At 37.8% G+C, this 24,866-nt stretch overlaps 1 protein-coding gene across 2 annotated transcripts in view; it reads left to right on the top strand.

Annotated features, from left to right (window-relative positions):
* Nucleotides 1-24,866, top strand: part of GOLM2 (golgi membrane protein 2) — a 114,038-nt gene that overhangs the window by 50,113 nt on the left and 39,059 nt on the right. For both annotated transcript variants that reach the window (XM_034994733.1, XM_034994734.1), the window contains exons 7-8: nt 22,160-22,258; nt 23,859-24,029. In XM_034994733.1, the coding sequence (XP_034850624.1) occupies nt 22,160-22,258; nt 23,859-24,029 (270 nt within the window). The remainder of the gene's footprint in view (nt 1-22,159; nt 22,259-23,858; nt 24,030-24,866) is intronic.

Raw genomic sequence — 24,866 nt, forward strand, 5'->3', positions numbered from 1 at the left:
ATGTTCCATGGGCACTAGAAAAGAATGTGTATTCTGTTGCTTTGGGGTGGAATGTTCTGAATATATCTGTGAAGTCCATCTGGTCCAGTGTGTCATTTAAAGCCTTTATTTCCTTGTTGATCTTTTGCTTAGATGATCTGTCCATTTCCGTGAGGGGGTGTTAAAGTCCCCTGCTATTATTGTATTGTTGTTGATGTGTTTCTTTGATTTTGTTATTAATTGGCTTGTATAATTGGCTGCTCCCATGTTAGGGACATCGATGTTTACAATTGTTAGAGCTTCTTGTTGGATAGACCCTTGAAGTAGGACATATGTCCTTCTTCATCTCTTATTATAGTCTTTGGTTTAAAATCTAATTTGTCTGATATAAGGATTGCCACCCCAGCTTTCTTTTGGTGTCCATTAGCATGGTAAATGATTTTCCACCCCCTCACTTTCAATCTGGAGGTGTCTTTGGGTCTAAAATGAGTCTCTTGCAGGCAGCATATCAGTGGGTCTTGTTTTTTTATCCAGTCTGATACCCTGTGTCTTTTGATTGGGGCATTTAGTCCATTTACATTCAGGGTAACCATTGAAAGATATGAATTTAGTGCCTTTATATTGCCTGTAAGGTGACTGTTACTGTATATTGTCTGTGTTCCTTTCTGGTCTATGTTACTTTTAGACTCTCTCTTTGCTTAGAGGACCCCTTTCAATATGTCTTGTAGGGCTGGTTTTGTGTTTGCAAATTCCTTTAGTTTTTGTTTGTCCTGGAAGGTTTTTGTCTCCTTCAATTTTCAATGACAGCCTAGCTGGATATAGTATTCTTGGCTGCATATTTTTCTTGTTTAGTGCTCTGAATATAACATGCCAGTTCTTTCTGGCCTGCCAGGTCTCTGTGGATAGGTCTGCTGCCAATCTAATGTTTCTACCATTGTAGGTTACATACCTCTTGTGCCGAGCTGCTTTCAGAATTTCCTCTTTGTCTCTGAGACTTATGAGTTTTACTATTAGATGTCGGGGTGTTGACTTTATTTTTATTGATTTTTAGGGGCTTCTCTGTGCCTCCTGGATTTTGATGCCTGTTTCCTTTCCCAAATTAGGGAAGTTCTCTGCTATAATTTGTTCCAACATACTTTCTGCCCCTCTCTCTCTTTCTTCTTCCTCTGGCATCCCAATTATTCTAATATTGTTTCATCTTATGGTATCGCTTCTCTCTCGAATTCTGCCCTCATGATCCAGTAGTTGTTTATCTCTCTTTTTCTCAGCTTCTTTATTCTCTATCATTTGGTCTTCTATATCACTAATTCTGTCTTCTGCCTCACTTATCCTAGCAGTTAGAGCCTCCAGTTTTGATTGCTCCTCATTAATAGCCTTTTTGATTTTGACTTGGTTAGATTTTAGTTCTTTTATTTCTCCATAAAGGTATTCTCTAGTATCTTCCATGCTTTTTTTCAAGCCCAGCTAGTATCTTTATAATTGTCATTCTAAATTCTAGTTCCAGAATCTTACTAATGTCCATATTGATTAGGTCCCTGGCAGTCGATTCTGCCTCTTGTTCTTTTTTCTGAGGTGAGTTTTTCCATTTTGTCATTTTGTCTAGAGAAGAATAGATGAATGAGAGAACAAAATGCTAACAGGGTAACAACGACCCCAGAAAAATATACACTAAGCAAATCAGAAGAGACCCGAAACCAGGGGGAAAAAAAAGGGAAAGAAAGAAAGAAAAAAAAAAAGAATATGATCAGGCTGATGAATAGACCAGAGCCACACACTAGATTTTGGGCATATTTCGGTCTGTTAGAAGAAACTGCCTCCCAAAATTTTAAAGAAAGAAAAACTTATATATGTACAAAAATAAGGGTAAAGGATGGAAAATGATTGTAAAGATGAAAAGTATAAAAGATTTTATAAAAGGAATTGATAAAGAAGTTGGTTGAAAAAAGAAAGAAGAGAAATTTAAAAAACAAAAACAAAAAAGGGAGAGAATGTGATCAGGCAGGAGACTAGAACAAAGCCATACACTAGAGATTTAGGGTATATTTTAGTCTGTTAGAAGAAACTGTATCCCAAAATTTTAAAGAGAGAACAACTTATATATGTACCAAATTAAGGTTAACTGCAATGAAAGGATAGAATATGGCTCTAAAAATGAGAATTAAAAAAGATTTTTAAAGAAGGGATTGATAAGATTTTGGTTGAAAAGGGAAAAAGAAAAAAAAAAAGATAAAAATTAACTTTGAAAGACTAAAGAATCCTGAGAAAAAAAGCCATGAATTCTGTGTGCTATATTCCCCTAGTGTTGGAGTTCTGCTGTTGTCATTGATCGATAAACTTGGTCTTGGCTGGCTGTTCTTGCTGATCTTCTTGGGGGGGGGGGGTTTGCCTGTTGCAGTGATTCTCAAATGTCTTTGCCAGAGGCGGAATTGCACCGCCCTTGCCAGAGGCCAGGCTAAGTAATCTGCTTGGGTTTGCTCTCAGTAGCTTTTGTTCCCTGAAGGCTTTCCCCACAGCTTAGAGGAGGAGAATGAAAATGGTGGCCTTCCAATCTCTGGTCCCAGAGGAGCCAGCAGCTCAGGGCCCCACTCCTCAGTGAGCCCCCAGAGAAAAGGCAGTCAATCACTCCCATCTCCCCGGTCTCCGGCCGCACTCCATGCTCACCTGGCCTGTGACTGAGCATTTCTGTCTCTGGCACACGACCCCGTTTGGAGTCTCCAAACCCAGCAGATTCCTGTGGTGCACCGCTCCTCCCCGGGGATGAAGGAGTATCTCCCCGGATCTGCCACTTGTTGGGTCCCTGCTTCCAGAAAGTGGTCGCTTTTCTGTTCAGAGAGTTGCTGCTATTCTTTTCTTTGATCTCCTGTTGAATTTGTAGGTGTTCAGAATGGTTTGATACCTATCTAACTGAATTCCTGGGACCAGATGAAATTTAGGTCTCCTACTCCTCCGCCATCTTGCTCCTCCTAGACCATGTATTATTATTCTGAATTTTGTAGCACTTACTTTGGTCCTAGACTTACTGAGCTTTGAGCTTGATTAATCTCTTTTACATTGCTCTTGTTTGTTTTTTAACTCTCACCTAAAGTTTTGCCACGGATAAACTGCAGGTTTTTAGTATATAGAAGCACCCTGTTGAGATATATGAGCAAGGGTTGTTTACCTGCTTGCATGCATTTATTTTTGATGTCATATATATACAAAAATATATTTGCATTGAAATTTATAATTTTTAACCTCTTTTGTGCATAGTTTTCAAGTTAAAATTTTATCATTGCTACTTTAAATGTGTAGTGTCTCAATTTATTTTCTCATTTGTCCACTATCATAATTTATTACCTGGCCACCAAGGAATTCCAGAATTAGAGTTAAATGAAATGGAAATGCAAAAGGTCTTAAAGATCTTATCTTGACCATTTTTAGGTATATTGTGCTTACCAGACAGCGGTTTTCATATGTCTTTCATACATGAACCACTTTAGTAGGGTAAAAATCCTATCTTGCTGCTTCTGCTTGATTAAAAAAAGCATACAACTATTTCATTAGAATGAATAGGGATGAAGAATGCTACTTTTGATGAGATGCCAACAAATTCATATCTGATTTTTATAGTATGAATTTGCCATATTGATTCATATAACGGTTGCAGCACTGTAGCTTAGAACTGGGAGGAACACCAAAAAATGTATACGTTTTGTGTAAATTTAGCACTAATGCCAAAAATATTTATATGTAGACACTGTCTACACTGTCATGGCTGATTAGAGGCCTTCTTTTGGCTTAATTTTTCTTTATATTTGATTTTCCGTAATTTGAAAATGATATGCTCTGATGTTGTCTTTTGGGGGCTCTTATTGCTTGGTGTTCTCTGAGTTTCCTGGACCTGCAATTTAGTGTCTGACATCAATTTGGGGAAATTCTCAATCATTATTGTTTCATGTATTTCTTCTGTTCTTTGTTCTCATTCTAGTATTCCTATTATGCATATGTTATACTTTTTGTAGTTGTCTTAGATATTCTGTTATTTTTTCACCATTATTCTCTTTGCTTTTCAGTTTTTGAGGATTCTGTTGATAGATCCTCTAGCTCAGAGCTTCTTTCCTCATCTGTGTCCAGTCTACTAGTGAGCCCATCAAAGGCACTCTTCCTTGCCGTTGTAGTGTTTTCTTATCTCTAGCATTTCTTTTTGGTTCTTTCTAGGATTTCCATCTCTCTACTTACATTGCCTATTTGTTCTTGTATGCTGTGTACTTTATCCATTAGTCTTTAGCACATTAATTGTAGTTGTTTTAAATTCCTGGTCTGGTATAATTCCTTCTTTGATGCTAGTTCTGTCTCTTCAAATTGTGCTTTTTTGCCTTTTGGTATGACTTGGAATTTTCTGTTGATAGTCAGACATGATGTATGAGGTAATAGTTACTCCTGTAAGTAGGCCTTTAGTAATGTGGTAGTGAGGTGTGAGGTAGTGAAGAGTGTGAAGTGTTCTTTAGTCCTATGATTTCTATTCTTTTAGAGTGAGTCTGTGCCTCTGGTCTGTGAACTTCACAAGCTTTTTCAGTTTTTTTCCTTTCCCTTAGGTGGGGCAGGATGGTTAGGGTGGGCTGAAGTTGGGTATTTTTCTAATTAAGGTCACTTAGGCTCTGATAATACCCTAGCAAATTAGGCTCTGTTTACCTAGTTTCTCCCGTGGGCAGGCCTTGTTAAGAACAAAGTGCTCTAGTGTATTTCAGAATGGTTCCTTTTCCCTTCCTCCTGCCTGAGGGGATTTTTTTCCCCCACTACTTACTGTGGGAATATAGTTGAGCTCCTGGAGGTAAATCTCACAATATTGTGGGGAGCCTCCCTATGACTGGGTCCTCCTGGAATTTTTAACTCTCTCAGTTATCCACACTGAGGCTTCAGTGAGTTGTCCACACTGAACATCAATTACAGTTCAGGTTTTCCTGCCCTGGCACTGGTTCCAGTGGCCATTTCTGCTCACGAGTCTCTTTCGTAAGCTGTGACTTATTGTATTCACCTTTCTGTCTCTCTGTTCTTAGGGACAGTGGTCTGCCCTGTGTCCTCTTCTCTCCTATCCAGAAGACTTGTTGATTTTTCATCCTCTTTAGCTTTTTACTAGTTATGATAGTGTGGCAACCCCTAAGCTCCTTACATGTGGAACCAGAAACTGGAAGTCCTCTGGATTAATTTTTGAGCCTCATTAAACTGTTGGTGCTTTGCTTTGAAAATCATTGTTTATAACAGTTACCCTTAATTATTTAGGTATGTATCTTGAGTATAAAGATTGTTTTGATATAGTAAATGGTGAAAAGAAACTTTGAGCTGTGTAGTCAGTCAGATGCAAAAAGGAAAGCTATGTCCTGTCTTTGTACCTTGAGCTCCTAGTATGATGCCTTACACATAACAGGGTCCCAGTAAATGTGTATGCTTGCATTACCAGAATATCCTTAGTGGTGGCGCAGTGGTATCTGGAAACAAACTGCCAGGACTCAAACCCATGGCTCCCATCTTTTAATAGGTGTGTGACGGCCATTTATTTGCTCTTATCCTTATCTGTGAAGTAGGATAACAGCAGTTCCAACCTCATAGTGTGAATGTGAGATTTAAATGTAAAGCACGTAGGACAGTGCCTGGCACATAGCCACTGCTATATAAATCTTAGTTACAATTGTTATTATTATGATTATTGCATATCCTTAGAAACATATTTGTTATCTTCTTGTCATTCCTTTTACTGAGTGTTGTCTTTTTCTCTCTGAAGTAGTCTATGCCAAAATTCTTAATGCCTGTGCAAGTTCTGGTGTGTATGTGGAGTCCCTAATGGCTGTAGATGCAGTAACCCCACAGCAGAAGTAGAGAAAAGAACACATCCTTGTCATTTTAAAATAGATTTTTATGTGTTGTTTTATTTATGATAGCCAAGGTTATACTAGAAACTATAACGGAGCAGGGCTGAACTGTCTTAAAATGTAGCTCTGAAACAGGCAAGAGGTATATAGCATATGCCTATGATTAACATGACATTTCAGCTTCTGAGCTCCCAAACCATAGAGCCAAACCTCAGTGGGTTTTGTTTGTTTTTAATGTTGATTTGAGCTAGTCACCAAGATTTTATAGGAATCTTATAATTTAACCTGTTACCAAACACTTACCTGGATATTTATCTTTATGCTGTTTTAGACACCTGTTATGTTAGACAGTTACATATTTATATCACTAGTTTTTAAACTTTTTAAATTAAAAAAACATTCCAAACATAAAATAAAACAGAGTATAATATAATGAATAGCGAAGTACCTACATCTCCGCAAAAGAAAGCCACAAAAATAACATTACATTTTGCCACATTTGTTTCAGATATTTCTGTTATTGATGTTATTATTAAAGAAATAAAACATTACTGATAAGTTGAAGCCTCCTTGTGTACCTTCCAGATCCTATTCCTGTCTCTTCTTCCCCAGAGGTAACTACTATGCTGAGATTGGTGTGTATCAATTTCCGTACATGTTTTTAGGCTTTTACTGCATTTGTAAACATCTATAAAACTATAAAGTGTTGTTTTGTTTGCTGCCTTAAACTTTAAATAAATAGTGTCTTAGTGTGTATATTATTCTATAACTTGTTTTTTCCCCCTCAGTTTTATGCTTCTGCGACTTACCCGTGTCATACCTGTGGCTTTTTTTTTTTTTTTTTTTTAAGATTTTATTTATTTATTTGACAGAGAGAGAGATAGCGAGAGCAGGAACACAAGCAGGGGGAGTGGGAGAGCGAGAAGCAGGCTTCCTGCCGAGCAGGGAGCCCGATGTGGGACTCGATCCCAGGACCCTGGGATCATGACCTGAGCCAAAGGCAGACGCTTAACGACTGAGCCACCCAGGCGCCCATACCTGTGGCTTTTTAACAGTTATATTTATTTCATTGTATAAATATACCATGATTTATTATTTGCATATAATAAACATTAAGACTGCTTTTAGTTTTTTGCTATTTCAAATAATACCACAGTAGATGTTCTTGTTTATGTCTTCTTATGCATATGAGAGTCTCTAGTATCTAGTCTCTAGATACTAATATTTAAGTAGTATATTGAGTTACAGAGGTGAGCCTGGTACTGGCTAGAAAACATGACTAGGGATCTAACTGTCCCAGGCCCTCCTCAGTCACTGAGAGTTGAGGAGATCAATAGCTCAGCACAATGGTTGCAAAGCTGTGTATAAGAGTATGAACTTAAAAGTAGAATTCTTGCATCATAGAATATCTTTATCTTCAGTAATATCAATTTACGCTTCTGCTGGTAATATAGGACAGTTTCTGTTTATCCACATCCTCACTAACGTTTGGGTTTGCTGTACTTTAATTTTTTGCCAATCTGACATTTATGAAATACTATCTTATTTCAACTTAAATATGCTGTGGTACTAGTGATATTAGGCATCCCTTCATATGTTAGCCATTTTGGTTGCTGCCTTCTATGAATTACCTGGTAATCATTTTTGTCAAGTTTTCTATTGGATTGTTGGTATTTTCCTTATTGATCTTTAAGAGTTCTTTAGGAGTATGTAATCCTCCTCCATGTCATGCATATCAACAGAGAGAAAAATCTTATTTCTTACTTGGAAACTTTTTTCTAGTTTTAAGATCCAGTTAACCTCATAGTAAAAATTGCCTCTAATGATTTACTTTGGGGAAAATCCTGATAGATACAAAGATTTTTATGTACCTGAACAATTGGAAGTTCTTTTCTAATTAATAACTTAGAAAAAGTTTCTCCTTTTGGTTTATAAATGCATATTAGATAGAGCTGCTTTATTTATAAAATTAATTTTTTGGAATAGAGGCTTTTGGCCTTGGCTATATTGGAATCACTGGGGAGTTAAAATAAAATTATGCCTGGGTCCCATTCCAGAGATTTTGATATGTTTGGTCTGAGATGCAGCTTGGGCACTGAATGTGTAAGTGTTCCTTAGGTGATTGTATTATGTAACTAAGGTTGAAAACCACTTCTCTTGGAGGAATTTTCTAGATCTACATTGTCTAATACAGTAGCCACTGGTCACATGTATTTATTTAATTTCATTAAACTTAGAACTAAAAAATCAGTTCCTCAAACTAGTGCTTTAAGTGCTTAATGGTTGCCTGTGGGTAGTGGCCACTATAGTGGACAGCACGAGTACAGAACATTTTCATTGCAGAAAGTTCTGTTGAATAGTGCTGCTCTAGATGGTAATGGTGATTACCCTTGGGAAAGAAGACTGAGGACAGATAAAAAGGTGACTTAGTTTTCATCATACAATCTTTAGAACTTTTTGGGTTTTGGTTTCAAAATTTCATAGGGTAATTTCATAAATTACCTATTTAAAAATAAATAATTTTTTAAAAATTAAAGAGAAGTAATTACAGTGGTATTTGAGAGGAGAAAAAATAAAAGATTATGCTTTTTTTTTAAAGATTTTATTTATCCATTTGATAGAGAGAGAGCACAAGCAGAGGCAGTGGCAGGCAGAAGGAGAGGGAGAAGCAGGCTCCCTGCTGAGTGAAGAGCCCGATGTGGAGCTCGATCCCAGGACCCTTGGACCATGATCTGAGCAGAAGGCAGATGCCCAACCAACTGAGCCACCCAGCCGCCCCAGAAAAGCTTATGTTTTAAAGAAGCAACATAGGGGCGCCTGGGTGGCTCAGTTGGTTAGGTGTCCAACTCTTGATTTTGGTTCAGGTCAGGCTTGGGGTCTTGAGATCCAGTCCTGCATCAGGCTCCGCACTGAGCGTGGAGTCTGCTTGAGATTCTCCCTTTCCCTCTGCTCCTCTCCCCTTTCCCTTTCTAAAAATAAATAAGTAAATAAAAATAAAGAAATAAAGAAGCAATGTAGTAGTTATTATTATTGATTAAGATTCTTTCTCTAATGATTAAAGCTTTTAGAGGAAATATCTAAATTTATAAAAATACATTAAAAGTTTTTTGTTTTTCCATTTTATTTTATTATGTTATGTTAGTCACCATACAATACCTCATTAGTCTTTGATGTAGTGATCCACTATCCATTGTTTTCATATAACACCCAGTGCTCCATGCACTACGTGCCCTCCTTAATACCCCTCACTGGGCTAATCCATCCCCCCACCCCCTTCCCCTCTAAAGCCCTCAGTTTGTCAATTTTTGCCATTCTAACTGGTGTAAGGTGGTATCTCAGTGTGGTTTTGATTTGAATTTCCCTGGTGGCTAATGATGATGAACATTTTTTCATGTGTCTTTAGCCATTTTTATGTCTTCTTCAGAGAAGTGTCTGTTCATGTCTTCTGCCCATTTTTTGACTTGATTATTTGTTTTTTGGGTGTTGAGTTTGAGAAGTTCTTTATAGATCTTGGATACCAGCCCTTTATCTGTAGTGTCATTTGCAAGTATCTTCTCCCATTCTGTGGGTTGCCCCTTTGTTTTGTTGACTGTTTCCTTTGCTGTGCAGAAGCTTTTTATCTTGATGAAGTCCCAGAAGTTCATTTTTGCTTTTGTTTCAGTAACCTTTGGAGATGAATCTTTAAAGAAGTTGCTGTGGCCGATGTCAAAGAGGTTACTAACTATGTTCTCTAGGATTTTGATGGATTCCTGTCTCACATTGAAGTCTTTCATCCATTTTGAGTTTATCTTTGTGAATGGTGTTAGAGAATGGTCGAGTTTCATTCTTCTGGAAATAGCTGTCCCAATTTTCCCAGCACCATTTATTGAAGAGACTGTCTTTTCCATTGCATATTTTTTCCTGCTTTGTCAAAGGTTATTTGGCCACAGAGTTGAGGGTCCATATCTGGGCTCTCTATTCTGTTCTATTGGTCTATATGTCTGTTTTTGTGCCAGTACCATGCTGTCTTGGTGATCACTGCTTTGTAATATAGCTTGAAATCAGGCAACGTGATGCCCCAGCTTTTTTTTTCTTCTTCAACATTTCCTTGGTGATTCAGGGTCTTTTCTGATTCCATACAAATTTTAGAATTGTTTTTTCCAGCAGATGTCATTGGAATTTTGATCGGGATGGCATTGAAGGTATATAGATTGCTCTGGGTAGCATAGACATTTTAACAATGTTTATTCTTCCGATCCATGAACATGGAATGTTTTTCCATCTTTTTGTGTCTTCAATTTCTTTCACGAGTGTTCTGTAGTTCCTAGAGTATAGATCCTTTACCTCTTTGGTTAGGTTTATTCCGAGGTATCTTACGGTTTTTGGTGCTAGTGTAAATGGAATCGTTTCTCTCATTTCTCTTTCTACGGTTGCATTGTTAGTGTATAAGAAAGCAACTGATTTCTGTGCATTGATTTTGTATCCTGCCACATTACTGAATTGCTGTATGAGTTCTAGTAATTTGGGGGTGGAGTCTTTTGGATTTTCCACATAAAGTATCATGTCATCTGCGAAGAGAGAGTTTGACTTCTTCTTTGCCAATTTGAATACCTTTTATTTCTTTTTGTTGTCTGATTGCTGTTGCTAGTACTTCTAGTACTATGTTGAACAATAGTGGTGAGAGTGGGCATCCTTGTCGTGTTCCTGATCCTAAGGGAAAGGCTCTCAGCTTTTCCCCATTGAGAATGATATTCGTTGTGGGTTTTTCATAGATGGATTTTATGAACTTGAGGAATGTTCCCTCTATCCTTATATTCTGAAGAGTTTTAATCAGGAAAGGATGCTGTATTTTGTCAATTGCTTTTTCTGCATCGAGAGGACCATATGGTTCTTCTCTCTCCTCTTATTAATATGTTCTGTCACATTGATTGATTTGTGAATATTGAACCACCCTTGCATCCCGGGGATAAATCCCACTTGGTCATGGTGGATGATCCTTTTAATGTATTGTTGGATCCTGTTAGCTAGGATTTTGTTGAGGATTTTGGAATCCATATTGATCAGGGATGTCGGTCTGAAATTCTCCTTTTTGATGGGGTCTTTGCCTGGTTTTGGGATTAAGGTAATGCTGGCCTTATAGAATGAGTCTGGAAGCTTTCCTTCTGTTTCTGTTTTTTGAAACGGCCTCAGGAGAATAGGTATTATTCTTTGAATGTTTGGTAGAATTCCCCAGGGAATCCATCAGACCCTGGACTCTTGTTTTTTGGGAGGTTTTTGATCACTGCTTCAATTTCATTACTGGTTATTGGCCTATTCAGGTTGTCAATTTCTTCCTGTTTCAGTCTTGGGAGTTTATAGGTTTCCAGGAAGGCATCCATTTCATCCAGGTTGCTCAATTTATTGGCATATAGTTGTTGATAATAATTTCTAATAATTGTTTCTATTTCCTTGGTGTCAGTCATGATCTCTCCCCTTTCATTCATAATTTTATTAATTTGGGTCCTTTCTCTTTTCTTTTGGATAAGTCTGGCCAGTGGTTTATTGATCTTATTAATTCTTTCAAAGAACCAGCTTCTAGTTTTGTTGATCTGATCCACTAGGTTTCTGGTTTCTAATTCACTGATCTCTGCTCTAATCTTAATTATTTTTCTAATGCATGGCTTAGGCATCATTTGTTGCTTTTTCTGTAGTTCTTTAAGGTGTAAAGTTAGTTGGTGAATTCGGGATTTTTCTATTTTTTTGAGTGAGGCTTGGGATGGCTATGTATTTCCCCCTTAGGACCACCTTTGCAGTATCCCATAGTTTTTGGACTGTGTTTTCATTCTCATTGGTTTCCATGAAATGTTTAAGTTCTTCATTGATTTCCTGGTTGACTCAAACATTCTTGAGCAGAGTGGTCTTTAGCTTCCAAGTGTTTGAATTTCTTCCAAACTTTTTCTTGTGATTGAGTTCCAGTTTTAAAGCATTATGGTCTGAGAATATGCAGGGAATAATCTCAATCTTTTGGTATCGGTTGAGACCTGATTTGTGACCCATGGTCTGTTCTGGAGAAAGTTCCATGTGCACTCGAGAAGAATGAGCATTCTGTTGTTTTAGGGTGGAATGTGCTGTATATATCTATGAGGTCCATCTGGTCCAGTATGTCATTCAAAACTCTTGTTTCTTTGTTGATTTTCTGCTTAGATGGTCTGTCTATTGCTGAGAGTGGCGTATTGAGGTCTCCTACAATTAACGTATTGTTATCAGTATGACTCTTTATTTTGGTTAACAGTTAGCTTATGTAGATGGCTGCTCCCATGTTGGGGGTGTAGATATTTACAATTGTTAGATCTTCTTGTTGGATAGACTCTTTAAGAATGATATAGTGTCCTTCTGTGTCTCTAACTACAGTCTTTAGTTTAAAATCTAATTTGTCTGATATAAGTATTGCTACCCCAGCTTTCTTTTGAGGTCCGTTGGCATGGAAGATGGATCTCCATCCCTTCACTTTCAGTCTGGATGTATCTTTAGGTTCAAAATGAGTCTCTTTTAGACAGCATATGGATGGGTCCTGTCTTTTCATCCAGTCTGCAACCCTGTACCGTTTATGGGAGCATTTTTTTTTTTTTTAATGGGAGCATTTTGGCCATTCATGTTGAGAGTGATGATTGAAGGATATGAATTTATTGTCATCATGTTGACTGTGAAGACCTTGTTTTTATAGATTGTCCCTGTAAATTTCTGTTCTATATCACTGTTGGGGTTGTTCTCCTTTTATAGAATCCCCTTTAATATCTCTTGCAGGGCCGCTTAGTGGTCACATATTCTTTCAGTTTCTGCCGGTCTTGGAAGCTCTGCATCTCTCCATCCATTCTAAATGACAGCCTTGCCGGATAAAGTATTCTTGGCTGCATGTTCTTCTCGTTTAGTACCCTGAATATGTCTTGCCAGCCCTTTCTGACTTGCCAGGTCTCTGTGGATAGGTCTGACGTTATTCTGATGTTCCTTGCTCTGTAGGTAAGGAATCTCTTTCCCCTAACTGCCCTCAAGATGGTTTCCTTGATTCTGAGATTTGCGAGTTTTACTATTACATGCTGGGTTGTTGGCCTGTTTTCCTTGATCTTGGGAGGGTTCCTCTCTGCCTCTAGCACACAAATGTTTGTTTCATTCCCCAGATGAGGGAAGTTCTCAGTTACGATTTGCTGAAATATATCTTCTAGTCCTCTCTTTCTGTCCACCCCCTCAGGGATCCCAATAATTCTGGCATTGGAACGTTTTATGGTGTCGCTTATTTCTCTGATTCTATTTTCATGGATTCTGAGTTGTTTTTCCCTGGCCTCCTCTTTTCCCTTCTTGTCTCTTAATTTGTCTTCTAAATCACTGATTTGTTTTTCTGCCTCGCTTACCCTAGCTGTTAGATTATCTAAATTGGATCTCATTGATAGCATTTTTAAGTTCTGCCAATTCAGCTTTCATTTCTGCCCTTAGAGACTCTATGTTGTCATTAATCGATTTCCATTCTAGCTATCGTCTTCCCAATTGCTACCCTGAATTCTATCTCCGACATCTTGGTTATATCTGAATCCATTTGTAAATCTGTGGCATAAGTCATAGTCTGTGAGTCTTTCCTATTTGGGGGGTTCCTCCTCCTAGTCATTCTGTTGAGGGGTGGTTGAGGGAATGTATAGAGTCCAAATTATTGACCAGAACCCAAGCAAGATGCACCTGTTTTCTAGGGACCTTAGGGTTGCTGGCCTCTTGTTTTCCCAGCCTGTCTTCTGGGGGAGGGGCCTGCCACACTGTTACTCAGGCAACCCTGTTTGGGCAGAGTTGCCCTGCCCCCTGTTGTGGGGGATGGGCTCAGTGGAAACCAGTGTTTGGGGCTTTTGTTCCCTGGTGGTTTTCCCTGGTGGCTTTCCGGGTCTCTTCCAAGAGAGCAGAAGAGATCGTTTCCAACCCTCTGTCTCAGAGCAGAGAGATCGCAGTTTGTTCTCCAGTGAGCTCTCCAGGCCACACTATCTCCGTTTTTGTCTGTGCTGCTATAAACTGCAGTGTCCTGGGTTGTGCGACCCTCAGCAGCGCTCCCAGTCCTCTCCTCCGGGTCGGGGCACCTCTCTGCCCTTTGTGCTTCTAAAACCGCCAGCCACCCCAAGTTTGCATGTGGGACCTGGCTGCTCTGGGTTTCCATCCAGGGGACTGCCCTAAAATCCTTTCCCCATCGCTACCAGTCTGCGAGTTTGTGCCTCATCCCCAGCGCAGGAGGCTATCGCTCACCAGTGGTGTAGGATCCTGAGGGCTCGGCTCCCTCCCCCTTCCGTTTATCCTCCGTTATTTGCCTGTGGAATCATGGCTCCCCACTTCAAACCTCGAAACCAACCACCTGCGATATTCTGTTTGTAGAGATCCAGATCTATCTTCTTACATCTCAGGCTGATTTCATGGGTGTTCAGAGTGGTCTGGTAGATATCCAGCTCAATTCTGGGGACTGGTTGGAATAGGGTCCCCTACTCCTCTGCCATGTTTTCCCGCTCCTACTTATTTATTTTAGAGAGAGAGAGAGAGAAAGAACAGGGGGAGGGGTGGGTAGAAGGAGAGGGAATGAATCTCAAGCAGACTCCCTGCTGAGCATGGAGCCCCACTCATGGCTCGATCTCATGGCCCTGAGGTTGTGACCTGAGCCAAAACCAAGAGTCAGATGCTTAACTAACTGAGCTACTCAGGCGCCCCTGGATTCTGATCTCAGTCTTGATTATTATTTTCCCTTCAGCCAGGAGAACTTCCCTTAACATTTCTTGAAATGCAGGTCTTCTAACAACACATTTTTTCAACTTTTGTTTATCTAAAAACATTTTTATTTCATGTTCATTTTTGAGGTATATTTTTGTTGAATATATAAATTCACGGGGCCCCTGGGTGGCTCAGCTGGTTAAGTGTCTCCCTTCGGCTCAGGTCATGATCCCAGACTCGTGGGATTGAGTCCCGCATCAGGCTCCTTGCTCATCGGGGAGCCTGCTTCTCCCTCTGCTTGCACCTCCCCCTGCTTGTGCTCTCTCTCTGACAAATAAATAAATAAAATCTTAAACCAAAAAGAAATTCAGGTTGATTTTTTTTTCTTTTATCACTTTAAAAATGCAATTCCACTGTTTTATAGACTGCACTGATTCTAAGCTAGCCATCATCATTCTTTTTGTTGAGCCCTTGTATTAGTGTGTATTTTTTTTTTTTTTTTTAAGTAAGCTCTATGCCCAGTGTGGAGCTTGAATTCACACCATGAGATCAAGCATTGTGTGCTCTCCTAATTGAGCCAGCCAGGTACTGGTAGTATGGTTTTTTTTTTTTTTTTGGTAACTGCTTTTAAGATTTTCTCTATATATTTGATTTTCATGAGTTTTACTAAGATATACCTTGAAATGGTCTCCTGGTTTTCTTTGTGTTTGTGTTGCTTGAGATTCCCTGAGGTTCTTCAATATGTGGGTTGATTTTTTTACCAAATTTGGGGAATTTTCAGCCTTCATTCAAATTCAGATATTCAATTTTTTTTCTGCCCTTTTCTCTTTTTTTTCCTTCTGGAACTCATAATACATGTATTTCAGACTGCTTTATATTATCTCAGAGGTCACTGAAGTTCTATTCAGGTTTTTTTGCAATACTTTTTCTCTCTGTTCGTTTAATGCCTTTGAGCTGTCTTCAGGTTCATTGACCCCTTTTTCTATGGTGTTTAGTCCATTGTTCAAAGCCCATCCAGTGTGTTTTTCATTTCAGATGTGTTTGAGTTCTAGAATTCCTATTTGGTTCTTTTTTTAGTTTCCATTTCTCTACTGGATGTCTTTCCTTTAAATCTGTGTGTGTGTGTGTGTGTGTATGTGTGTACAACTGTTTACAGGTCCTTGTCTGTAGTTTCAGCAATTGGGTCATCTTTGAGTCTGTTTCTGTTGATTGCTTTTTTCCTTGATTATGGGTCATATTTCCTGCTTCTTTGTATGTCTAGTAATTTTATTGTGTGCTATATGAATGCTATAGTACAGAAGTATGGGTTTTGTTGTCTTTTAAAGGGTGCTGAGTTTTTATTCTGGCAGACAGTCAAATTATTGGTGAATGCTCTTGATTCTGTCAGACTTGATTTTATGCTTTGTCAGGACAGGTCAGTTTTGATTTTGTTCTTCGTCTGAAGGCATGGTTCCTAACTGTAGGACGTGATCCCTATTTTTAAAGTAGGACTTGTAGCATCTCATCTGAATGCTCAGGATGCTCAGTGAAGATTCTCTATTATGGCTGGGCCAAAGATGCATTGTTTTCAAGTGCTTTATGACCTGTTTCTGTTCAGCTCTCAGCCCTGCAGCAGCAAGTGCTTTCTGTTAGCCTCTCTAGAGTCTTAACCCTCTGTATATATAGCTGAGGCCTCAGCCAGAAACCCAAGAGGAATATCCATGCTGATCTCTCTCCTCTGTTTCACTCCACACAGCTTCTTTGTAGTATTCTGTCTTACAAATTGCAACCACCTGAGCCGCTCAAACTCTGATCTCTGCCTCCTCTGCTCACTAAGATTGCCTATCTCATGTACACCCCTTTTTTCAAGAGTTAGTCTTGTGCTGCTGGTTGTCCAGTGCCTGAAAACAGTTGTCTTACGTATTTTTGTCCATATTAAAAAAAGTTTGGGTTGTAAGAGGGTAAGTCCAATACTGGTTTCTATGTTATGGCTAGCAGTGGAAATTTATGTTGTTCTTTTAAAATTATATAAATGGATCTCCAAATTTGAAGGAGCCAAAGTTCACAGGCCAGGTCTTAGGAGCCATATGAGAACATCATTTTAATAGTCTCTTTAGACATGTACCTTTATTGCTCAGAGGGTGGAGGTGGTTCCACTGGCTCATATTTGAGCAATTTACAAGCATGTTATATCTGTTCCTGTATGCAGAACAAAGTAACATAAAAATGTTACATCATTGTTTTGTATTTAATGTTCATGCTTCAAGATGATTAATATATTTATGGGCACTTACCAGTTAGAGTTTCATAACTTCCCAAAACATTATTATAAGTAAACATTCATCAGGACTCTTGAGTGTGAGCAAACTTTGTAACCAGGAAGCTCAATACATTGGTTAAGGCCAGTAGTTTTACATTTAAATGTTTTCGTTTTTTCAACATGAATCTTGCATTCTTTTTTCTTTCTAAGGATTAATACTTTATTTTGACAACTTCAGTATATATTGAACACCTACTATTTTCTAGGCTTATATCATAATTGAGTAGCTAATATTCTTACTTAGCCTCCAAATAGATCATGCAGGGTAAATGGCATTATCCCTATTTTTCAGATGAAGACTAGGACTTTGAGAAATTAGTCACTAACCCAAAATCATACAGTTAATAAATTACAGAGTCATGATTTAAGTCCTGGTCTGTCTGACTCCAAAGCTCATGCTTTTTATAATTTTATTCTTTTGGCTGTGCACCAGAACCACTTTTGGGGCTTTTAATAAATATAGATACCTAGGTACTACCCCCTTATTCAGTATGTCCAGGGTGGTATCTGTTGAGTTGAGGACCGTTGCTTATTCTTACTTATACTTATTTCTCCATAGTCATAGTCACTGGATTGTGATGCCCTCTAAGACAGAAACTGGAAGGTTTGAACATTTTTAAGGTTGTAGCCCTATCGTTGGAAAAAGGAAATGCAGACATTTCTTTTTTGGCTCTCAGAGTAGGGACTGCAACTGAGGGCAATAGAGAAGTGAAGAAGGATTAACCTTAAACCTACTATCACCTTTTATAAGCATCTCAGCCAGTTCCTCCAGAAATGACTACTTTAAATTTTTAAGTCAAGCGAAATGTATATCTCATTTCTTCTGTCATGAGTTTCAATTTCCTCATCTGTGAAAGGTATATTTATCTCACATAGATTTAAGGGTGACATGAGATTAGTGCCTGGTTTATACTAAGCAGTCAGAAAATGGGAACTACAGTTATTATAATTAGTACATTATTGCCTCCTTTGGAATTGCCAAATGTAGTCCCAGCCATTAGCCCCCCAACCCCCTAACCAATTATGTCTAACTTTTTAACTGTTGTGTCTCTAATATAGATCCTTCTTTCTTCTCTGACCTCATTTCTAACACTTTCCCCTCACTTCTTTCTTTGCAGTTCCTCTGATATGCCATGCATGCTCCTGTCTTAAGGCCTTTGTGTGTACTTGATGATCTTTGCCTGAATGTTTTTCCTCCATGTTTCATTCATTCTGCTTAAATGTCTCTTTGAAAATGCCTCCCCTGACCAAACTATCTAAAACAGAATCTCCCACCACTCTCTATCATATCTCCCTGTTTTACTTTATGCATAGAACTTTTCACTCTGACATTTATATTTTATACATACTCTTGTTTACTTATTATCTACCCAACAAGAATGTAAGCTTTATGGGGGCAATGACTTGGTCTGTTTTGTTTACTGTTGAATCTCCAGTTTTTTTATTTATTTATTTTTTCTTGGTGAAAATTAGTTGTTTATCCATTTTTTTATTATGTTATGTTAATCACCATATATTACATCATTAGTTTTTGATGTAGTGTTCCATGATTCATTGTTTGCGTATAACACGCAGTGCTCCTGAGTCTCCAGTTTTTAATAACAGTGCCTAGCATATAATAGACACTTGGTAAATATTGTTGAATGATAAATATTGTTGAATGATTGAACTTCCATACTGATAGCTCTCCATTATAAAAAATATAAAACCCAGAACCTGAGTAATAGGATAACAGCTGTATGCTCCAAGTGACTTTGTGTCCTGTGTTTTGTCTTTATCATAACTAGGCTTTGTCATTTTATCTTTGGTACTTTCCCTTAATAACGGCTTTATCAATGATATATATATTTTAGTAGCCTAGTTATTAATATTATCTGATAGCAGCGTGCTATTCTCTGTCAATTTGTATACTTTCTCCTGGCTTTCAATGGTCCTCAATGGAGAGGACCAGGGTAAAATATATAGAAAGTTAGAAATGCTTTAATATAAATTACTGTTTGCAGTCTTTAGTGTCTGATTTTTTTTTCCCGCACTTTTATTGACTTCAAGCTCACATTTATTATTTAGTTTCTCTTAATTTAAGAAGTACATATGGCTCTTGCCCTACTGCTTAGTACTTCCCTGAGAATTTACTGTATCATGTAGGTGTAAAAATGTGTAACGCAAAATTGATTATAATGACAAATTGAAAGTTATATAAGTGTTAAAGAGAGGGTTAATTCATTAAATTTGTTATATCCATAAAGTGTGATATGTACTTGTTAAAAATGATAATGTTGAACTGTATTTATTAACATACAAATATACTTACTATTTTTTTAAATGAAAAAAGCAGGTTACAAGAAAGCAAGTATAATATCTTACTTTTGTGGAATAAACATTAGATACTTATATGTATATAGAAAAAAAGTCTGAACAACCCTATAGAAATTGGAAAGTGAGATTAGCACTCTCACTTATCTTCAAGCCCACTAGTGGTTTTCTAGGTCTTCATTTGTTCTGGTATCACTGACTGTAACTGTTCATTCTAACCCCTGGGGGAAGCCTCTGTCTTATCCTAGGTATAGGTAAATTACCTTTTCCCTTAGTTCAACAAAAACAAGGCTGGAGTTTTTGCCTTTTATTTTTTATTTTAAAGATTTTATTTATTTACTTGAGAGAGAAGAGTATGAGCTTGCGGGAGTCGGGCCAGAAGGAGAGGGAGAAGCAGGCTTCCCGCCGAGCAGGGAGCCCGATGTGGAGCTACATCCCAGGACCCTGGGATCATGATCTGAACCGAAGGCAGATGCTTAACCAACTGAGCCACCCAGGCGCCCCAAGGCTGGAGTTTCTTAAAAAGGAACTTTTTAAAGAAAGAAAAAATGAAAGTAAACAAAAAGTCAACATAAAAGCATAGAAACTGAAATGTTTACAGAACACACATTTCTTTTTCTTAAGTAGTAGAAGTCTATTTACCAGCTAGCTTAGGTGATGCAGTGTGTGGGGCTTTAAGATCCCTGTGGCAATTCTTTACCCAGATCTTTCTAGCCAAGCCTATTAAATTGGAAGTTTTTTGTTTGTGTTTTTTAATTATTTGTTTAGTTGAAGTATAGTTAACACTAAATTGGAAGTTTTGATTCAGCATTACCATCAAGAATGTTGTAGAAGAAAATGGGATGACAAAGAAGGATAGGTATAAAATATTAAATAAAAATCAGATTATAAGAGTATGTATGATAGGACCCTACCTTTGTTTAAGGTGTATAGTATAATGCACAGGAAAAAATCCCCACAAAACATTAAAGATCTTTGATAGTCTTGAAATGATAACAGTGGTTACCTGTATGTGGTGGAATTATAGTTTTAAATTTCTTTGTGCTTTGCGCTTTTTATAAATTTTCTCCAGGAACATGTATTATTCATATCAAACTTGTAAGGGCTCCATATTACTACTCTGTTTATACTGTATCTAAACCCCTCTGGGTATTTTACAGAGGCTCTTTTTAATCCAGCATTTTTTTTTTTCACCTATCTAAATCATAGCTTTGCCTCCAAATAGTCACCTTGTTCTTGAGCAGGAGGCATTATTCTATAAAGCTAAGGACATTTGTAATTACTCGTTGTTTAGTAGTGGAGATGCTCTCTCTTGTCTTCTGGTTTGAGTAGTGCCAGAGCTAGCTATGGTGATACAAATCTATAAAACAAATTTGTAGATTGTGACTGACTTCTCTTTCCAAATATATCGACCAGATGCTTAGTGTCCTTAGAGTGTTAGCAAATAAAAATTATATTAATTAAACCCAGCAAGCTATTGCTCTTTTAAGATGTTAGCAGATTGTTATTTAGCTGTCTTATGTGCAGGAGTGGGTGTTGGACATTGAAGCTAGAAATAGAAACAGGGTAATGGAAAAATAGTGAGATATAGAAAACCTCAACTTTCTGTAAATTTGAGTAAGTTGCTTTCTTAGAGTGAATTCTAAACTCTTGAGTACTTAACTTTAGAAATCCATGTAATAATAAATGAAATACAGTCATTGAAACAAACTTTCAAGATTATAAAAATAACCCAAGTATACTGTAAGTTAGAATTCATTAGGCTGTGGGGTGCCTGGGTGGCTCAGTCTGTAAAGCATCTGACTCTTGATTTTGGCTCAGGTCATGATCTCAGGGTCATGAGATCGAGCCCCACATCCAGCTCCGTGCTGAGCATGGAGCCTGCTTAAGAGTTTCTCTCTTCCTCTCCCTCTGCCCCTCCCCCCCAAAAAAAGAGAGAAAGAAAGAATTGATTAGGCTGTGTTATATTAACAAACAACTCCCAATTGCAGTGGCTTGAAACAAGAAGGATTTATTTATTGTTCATTTTACAGTCTCATGCAGGTTGGGTGATTCTGTTGTAGCTCTCCTCCAAGCAGTGTCCCTTCCGTTATTTGATATTATTCATCTTCACATGTAGCATCCTGAGTTGTGGCAGAGAGGGAAGAGAGATTGTAGGTGATTTGCACAGATTTTATCACCATACCTGGAAGTGGCACATTCAGTTTCACTTATATCCTCAGAGTCAGAACTTAGTCTTACGGCCCCTAACTGTAAGTAAGGCTGATCTGTGCCCAGGAAGAATCTGATGAAATAGGAACACATTGTCTCTGCCACCAGAATAAAATGTGGCACTAATCATATCTTAGAGATGGGCTCTCATCTGTTTCCCTTCTCTCTAGTTTCCTTCTTTGCTCTCTGCTTTTCTATCTTGTTAAGCTGCCCAAGGAAACTGTAGAGTTAGTGGTAGTAAGCAGAAAATGATCTTTCCCTGTTGCCTTCATTTCTTAAGAGAGAATAAAGTCCCCGCTAGACATGTGTACATCTTTCTTAGTGAAGCTCTTTGTACAAAATACAAATTTTCCCTCTTCAAAAATAAAATGCAACCTGTTCCATCAGTCATCTTTAGTTTTTATTTAAAATCTGAGCAACTTACAGTAGCATATTCTCATTGCTTCACCTAATCTGTAAATGTCAATTTTTATTTATCAACAGAAAAAGATCTTGCTGTATCTGAAGAGATTCATTTATTTATTCATCAAATCTTAGCTGAGCTTTTGTTATGTGTCACTTATTCTAGGTGTTGGGGATATAGTGTTATACAAAACAGAATTCCAACTATTTTACATCCTGGTCAGATTTATTTGTCACCAAAGTCTGTGATGGATAGTACAATGTATCACTTAGTAACCATAAGTTAATTAGTTAATATATCAACTACAAAGATTATAAAATTAAAATAAGCATCATAGGATTAGTGCAGTGCAAATAGATTCATGATGGTTGGTTTTTAGAAATCATATCGACAGGAATAATATGGATCTCTTTTTTCTTTTAGCTCTAAGGAAACCCTCTATTTCTGTTTCTCAATATGAAAGTCATCAAGCAGTCTCCCATATTCCAACTGGACAACCTCTCTCCCCAAATGTGGTTCCAGGTATGAAGTCTTATTCTTAAAATTCCATTTGAAAACCAATTTACTGGTCAAATGTTGTTATGAAGTGCATAAAACATGTCATTTAGTGGCATGGTGAGGTAGCATTCATTCTTCTAGTTAATGTTATATATTTCCCAATGATTGATCGAAGCTTGGGGAGAAATAATCATTTAAAAATGAACTTTGTCTAAAGTGTTATTGAGTAGAAGAATTATTTGTTCTGCCACTCTGGACTATATTCCTTTTCATCTCTGCCAGTCTATATGTATTTACCCTTTTCAAAATGTGTTGAAATTAATCTCACAGAGTCCTTCTATTAACTACTATATCCATCTGTTTTCAACTCCCTACTCCATACTTAAAAATGTATCTGTTTTCTACTGAATATGTATTTGATTTTATAGAAATGTTCCCTAAAATGAGAATTGATATGACTAAAATTAATTATAGTAAGGATCTAAATCAAGTTTTTGATGAGGAAGAAAGAGGAGTGGGGGAAAGAAAAGTTATATCCAGGAGTTACCAATAAAAAAAAATCAAGAGTTAACGTGGGGCGCCTGGCTGGCTCAGTTGGTAGAGCCTGTGACTCTTGATCTCTGGGGTTGTGAGTTTGAGCCCCACGTTGGGTGTAAAGATTACTTAAAAAATAAAATCTTTATGAGGCGCCTGGGTGGGTTAGTTGGTTAAGCTTCTGCCTTCGGCTCAGGTCATGATTCCAGGGTCCTGGGATCCAGTCCTACATCGGCCTCCTTGCTCAGTGGTGAGCCTGCTTCTCCCTCTTCCTCTGCCTGCCGCTCCCCCTGCTTATGCTCTCTCTCTGTGTCAAATAAATAAATAAAATCTTTTAAAAAAATAATATCTTTAAAAGCAAGAAAGAGAAATAAGAATTAACATGGGATGCCTGGCTCGCTCAGTCAGTAGAGTATGTGACTGTTGATCTTGGGGTCATGAGTTTCAGCCCCACATTGGGTTTAGAGATTACTTAAGAAATAAATAAATAAACTGAAAAAAGTTAACAGTTGTGAGTCACTGTGTAGATGAACATGACTTAGAGACAGGACAGGGTGGCTCAGTTGGTTGAGCATCTGCCTTCAGCTCAAGTCATGATCCCAGGGTCCTGGGGTGGAGTCCCGCATTGGGCTTCTTGCTCAGCGGGGATCCTGCTTCGCCCTCTCCCTCTGCCTGCTGCTCCCCCTGCTTGTGCGTGTCGCGCTCTCCCCTCCCAACAAATAAATAAATAAAAGCTTAAAAAAATGACTTAAAGACTAGAGATTTCTGATAGCAATACCAAGTTTGAAGGGAGAAAAAGATACAGCTCTTAATGCCATTTAAATCTTTGGGTTTCTACTATGTATCTCTTTTTTGGATAGGTTTATAATCAGTATTAGAGATACTTACCTAGAAATGATTAGTAAACTTCACACAGCTAAAATCACATTGGCTGTAAGATTTGATTAAAGAAATTAGAATAAAGCCAAAAAAAAAAAAAAAAGGCTACCTGACTACTCAATATCAGACAATATTGATACCTTTTCTTAAAGCAGGTCTTGTGAAATTCCTCTGTGAAATATGACTTTAGTTTGATGTTTTTATGCTATAGATTCTCATGGACATCACAATGGAAACCCTGGAACTTCAAAACAGAACCCTTCCAGTCCTCTTCAGCGTTTAATTCCAGGCCCGAACTTGGAGAGTGTACCCAGAATTCAAGCAGATATACTAAAGCAAGCTACCAAGGATAGAGTCGGTGATTTCCATAAGTTGAAGCAAAGTAAGAATCAGTTGATGAATGTTATGCTGAAAAGATTTAAATATAGTATGTTTACAAGGCTCAATTAGGGTCTTCATTATTATAATCTCTAATGAATGTGAAGTTATATGCATATAGAAAGTATGATGGTGGTAAAATTAAAAGGAAAGCAGGTTTTAAATGGATAGAGATATTTTAAAGAAGACTCTAAAAAGCTTCTCATGTTTTCAATTATTATAATCTTCAGGTGAGTTGATTTTTTAAAAATGCCATTAGTTTTTATGACTATAACATTTTTTTGGAGAAGTGAGAAAAGTTATGTTTTGTTAGGCTAATGAATGAAAACTTTGCTTAGGAGGAGAAGATAAATAGTTTTGAAAAATGAATTCTGGGAAATATACAGACCTGGGGAGACTGCCATAGTAGAAGACTCAGTGCCTACTGCCTTTTCTGTTCCCTCCAGTTGCAATTTGCTTCATTTAGGTGTTAGGAGAGAAGTGAAAGAAATTGAACAAATAAAGTATCACTGCTTAATTGTTTCACTTATCAAAACTGATAAGTGGACAGTAGCTGTTAATCTGCATAATTCTCTAATTGGCAGGTTCTTAGGAAGTGTAAGAAAAAATTCTGGTAGTAGAATTTGGACAGGATGTATCTCTTAGGTCAGTTCCCTTAAACTATACTTTTCACTACTTCTGCTTTACAAGGCTTTGTACAACTACAACTTCTGAACAGACAGAATGTCTAAAAGCTGCAGTTTGCCTTTGCTCTTTTTGATGGTTTCTGTGGCAACAACTGTTCAGAGCAGTGATTAGGTAGTTATTTGTGCACAGGTTCCTTGTACAGTGAGGACTGCAT

The sequence above is a fragment of the Mirounga leonina genome, unplaced genomic scaffold (genome assembly GCF_011800145.1).
Source record: "Mirounga leonina isolate KUSES-001 unplaced genomic scaffold, KU_Mleo_1.0 Mir_91, whole genome shotgun sequence".
Classification (NCBI taxonomy): domain Eukaryota; kingdom Metazoa; phylum Chordata; class Mammalia; order Carnivora; family Phocidae; genus Mirounga; species Mirounga leonina.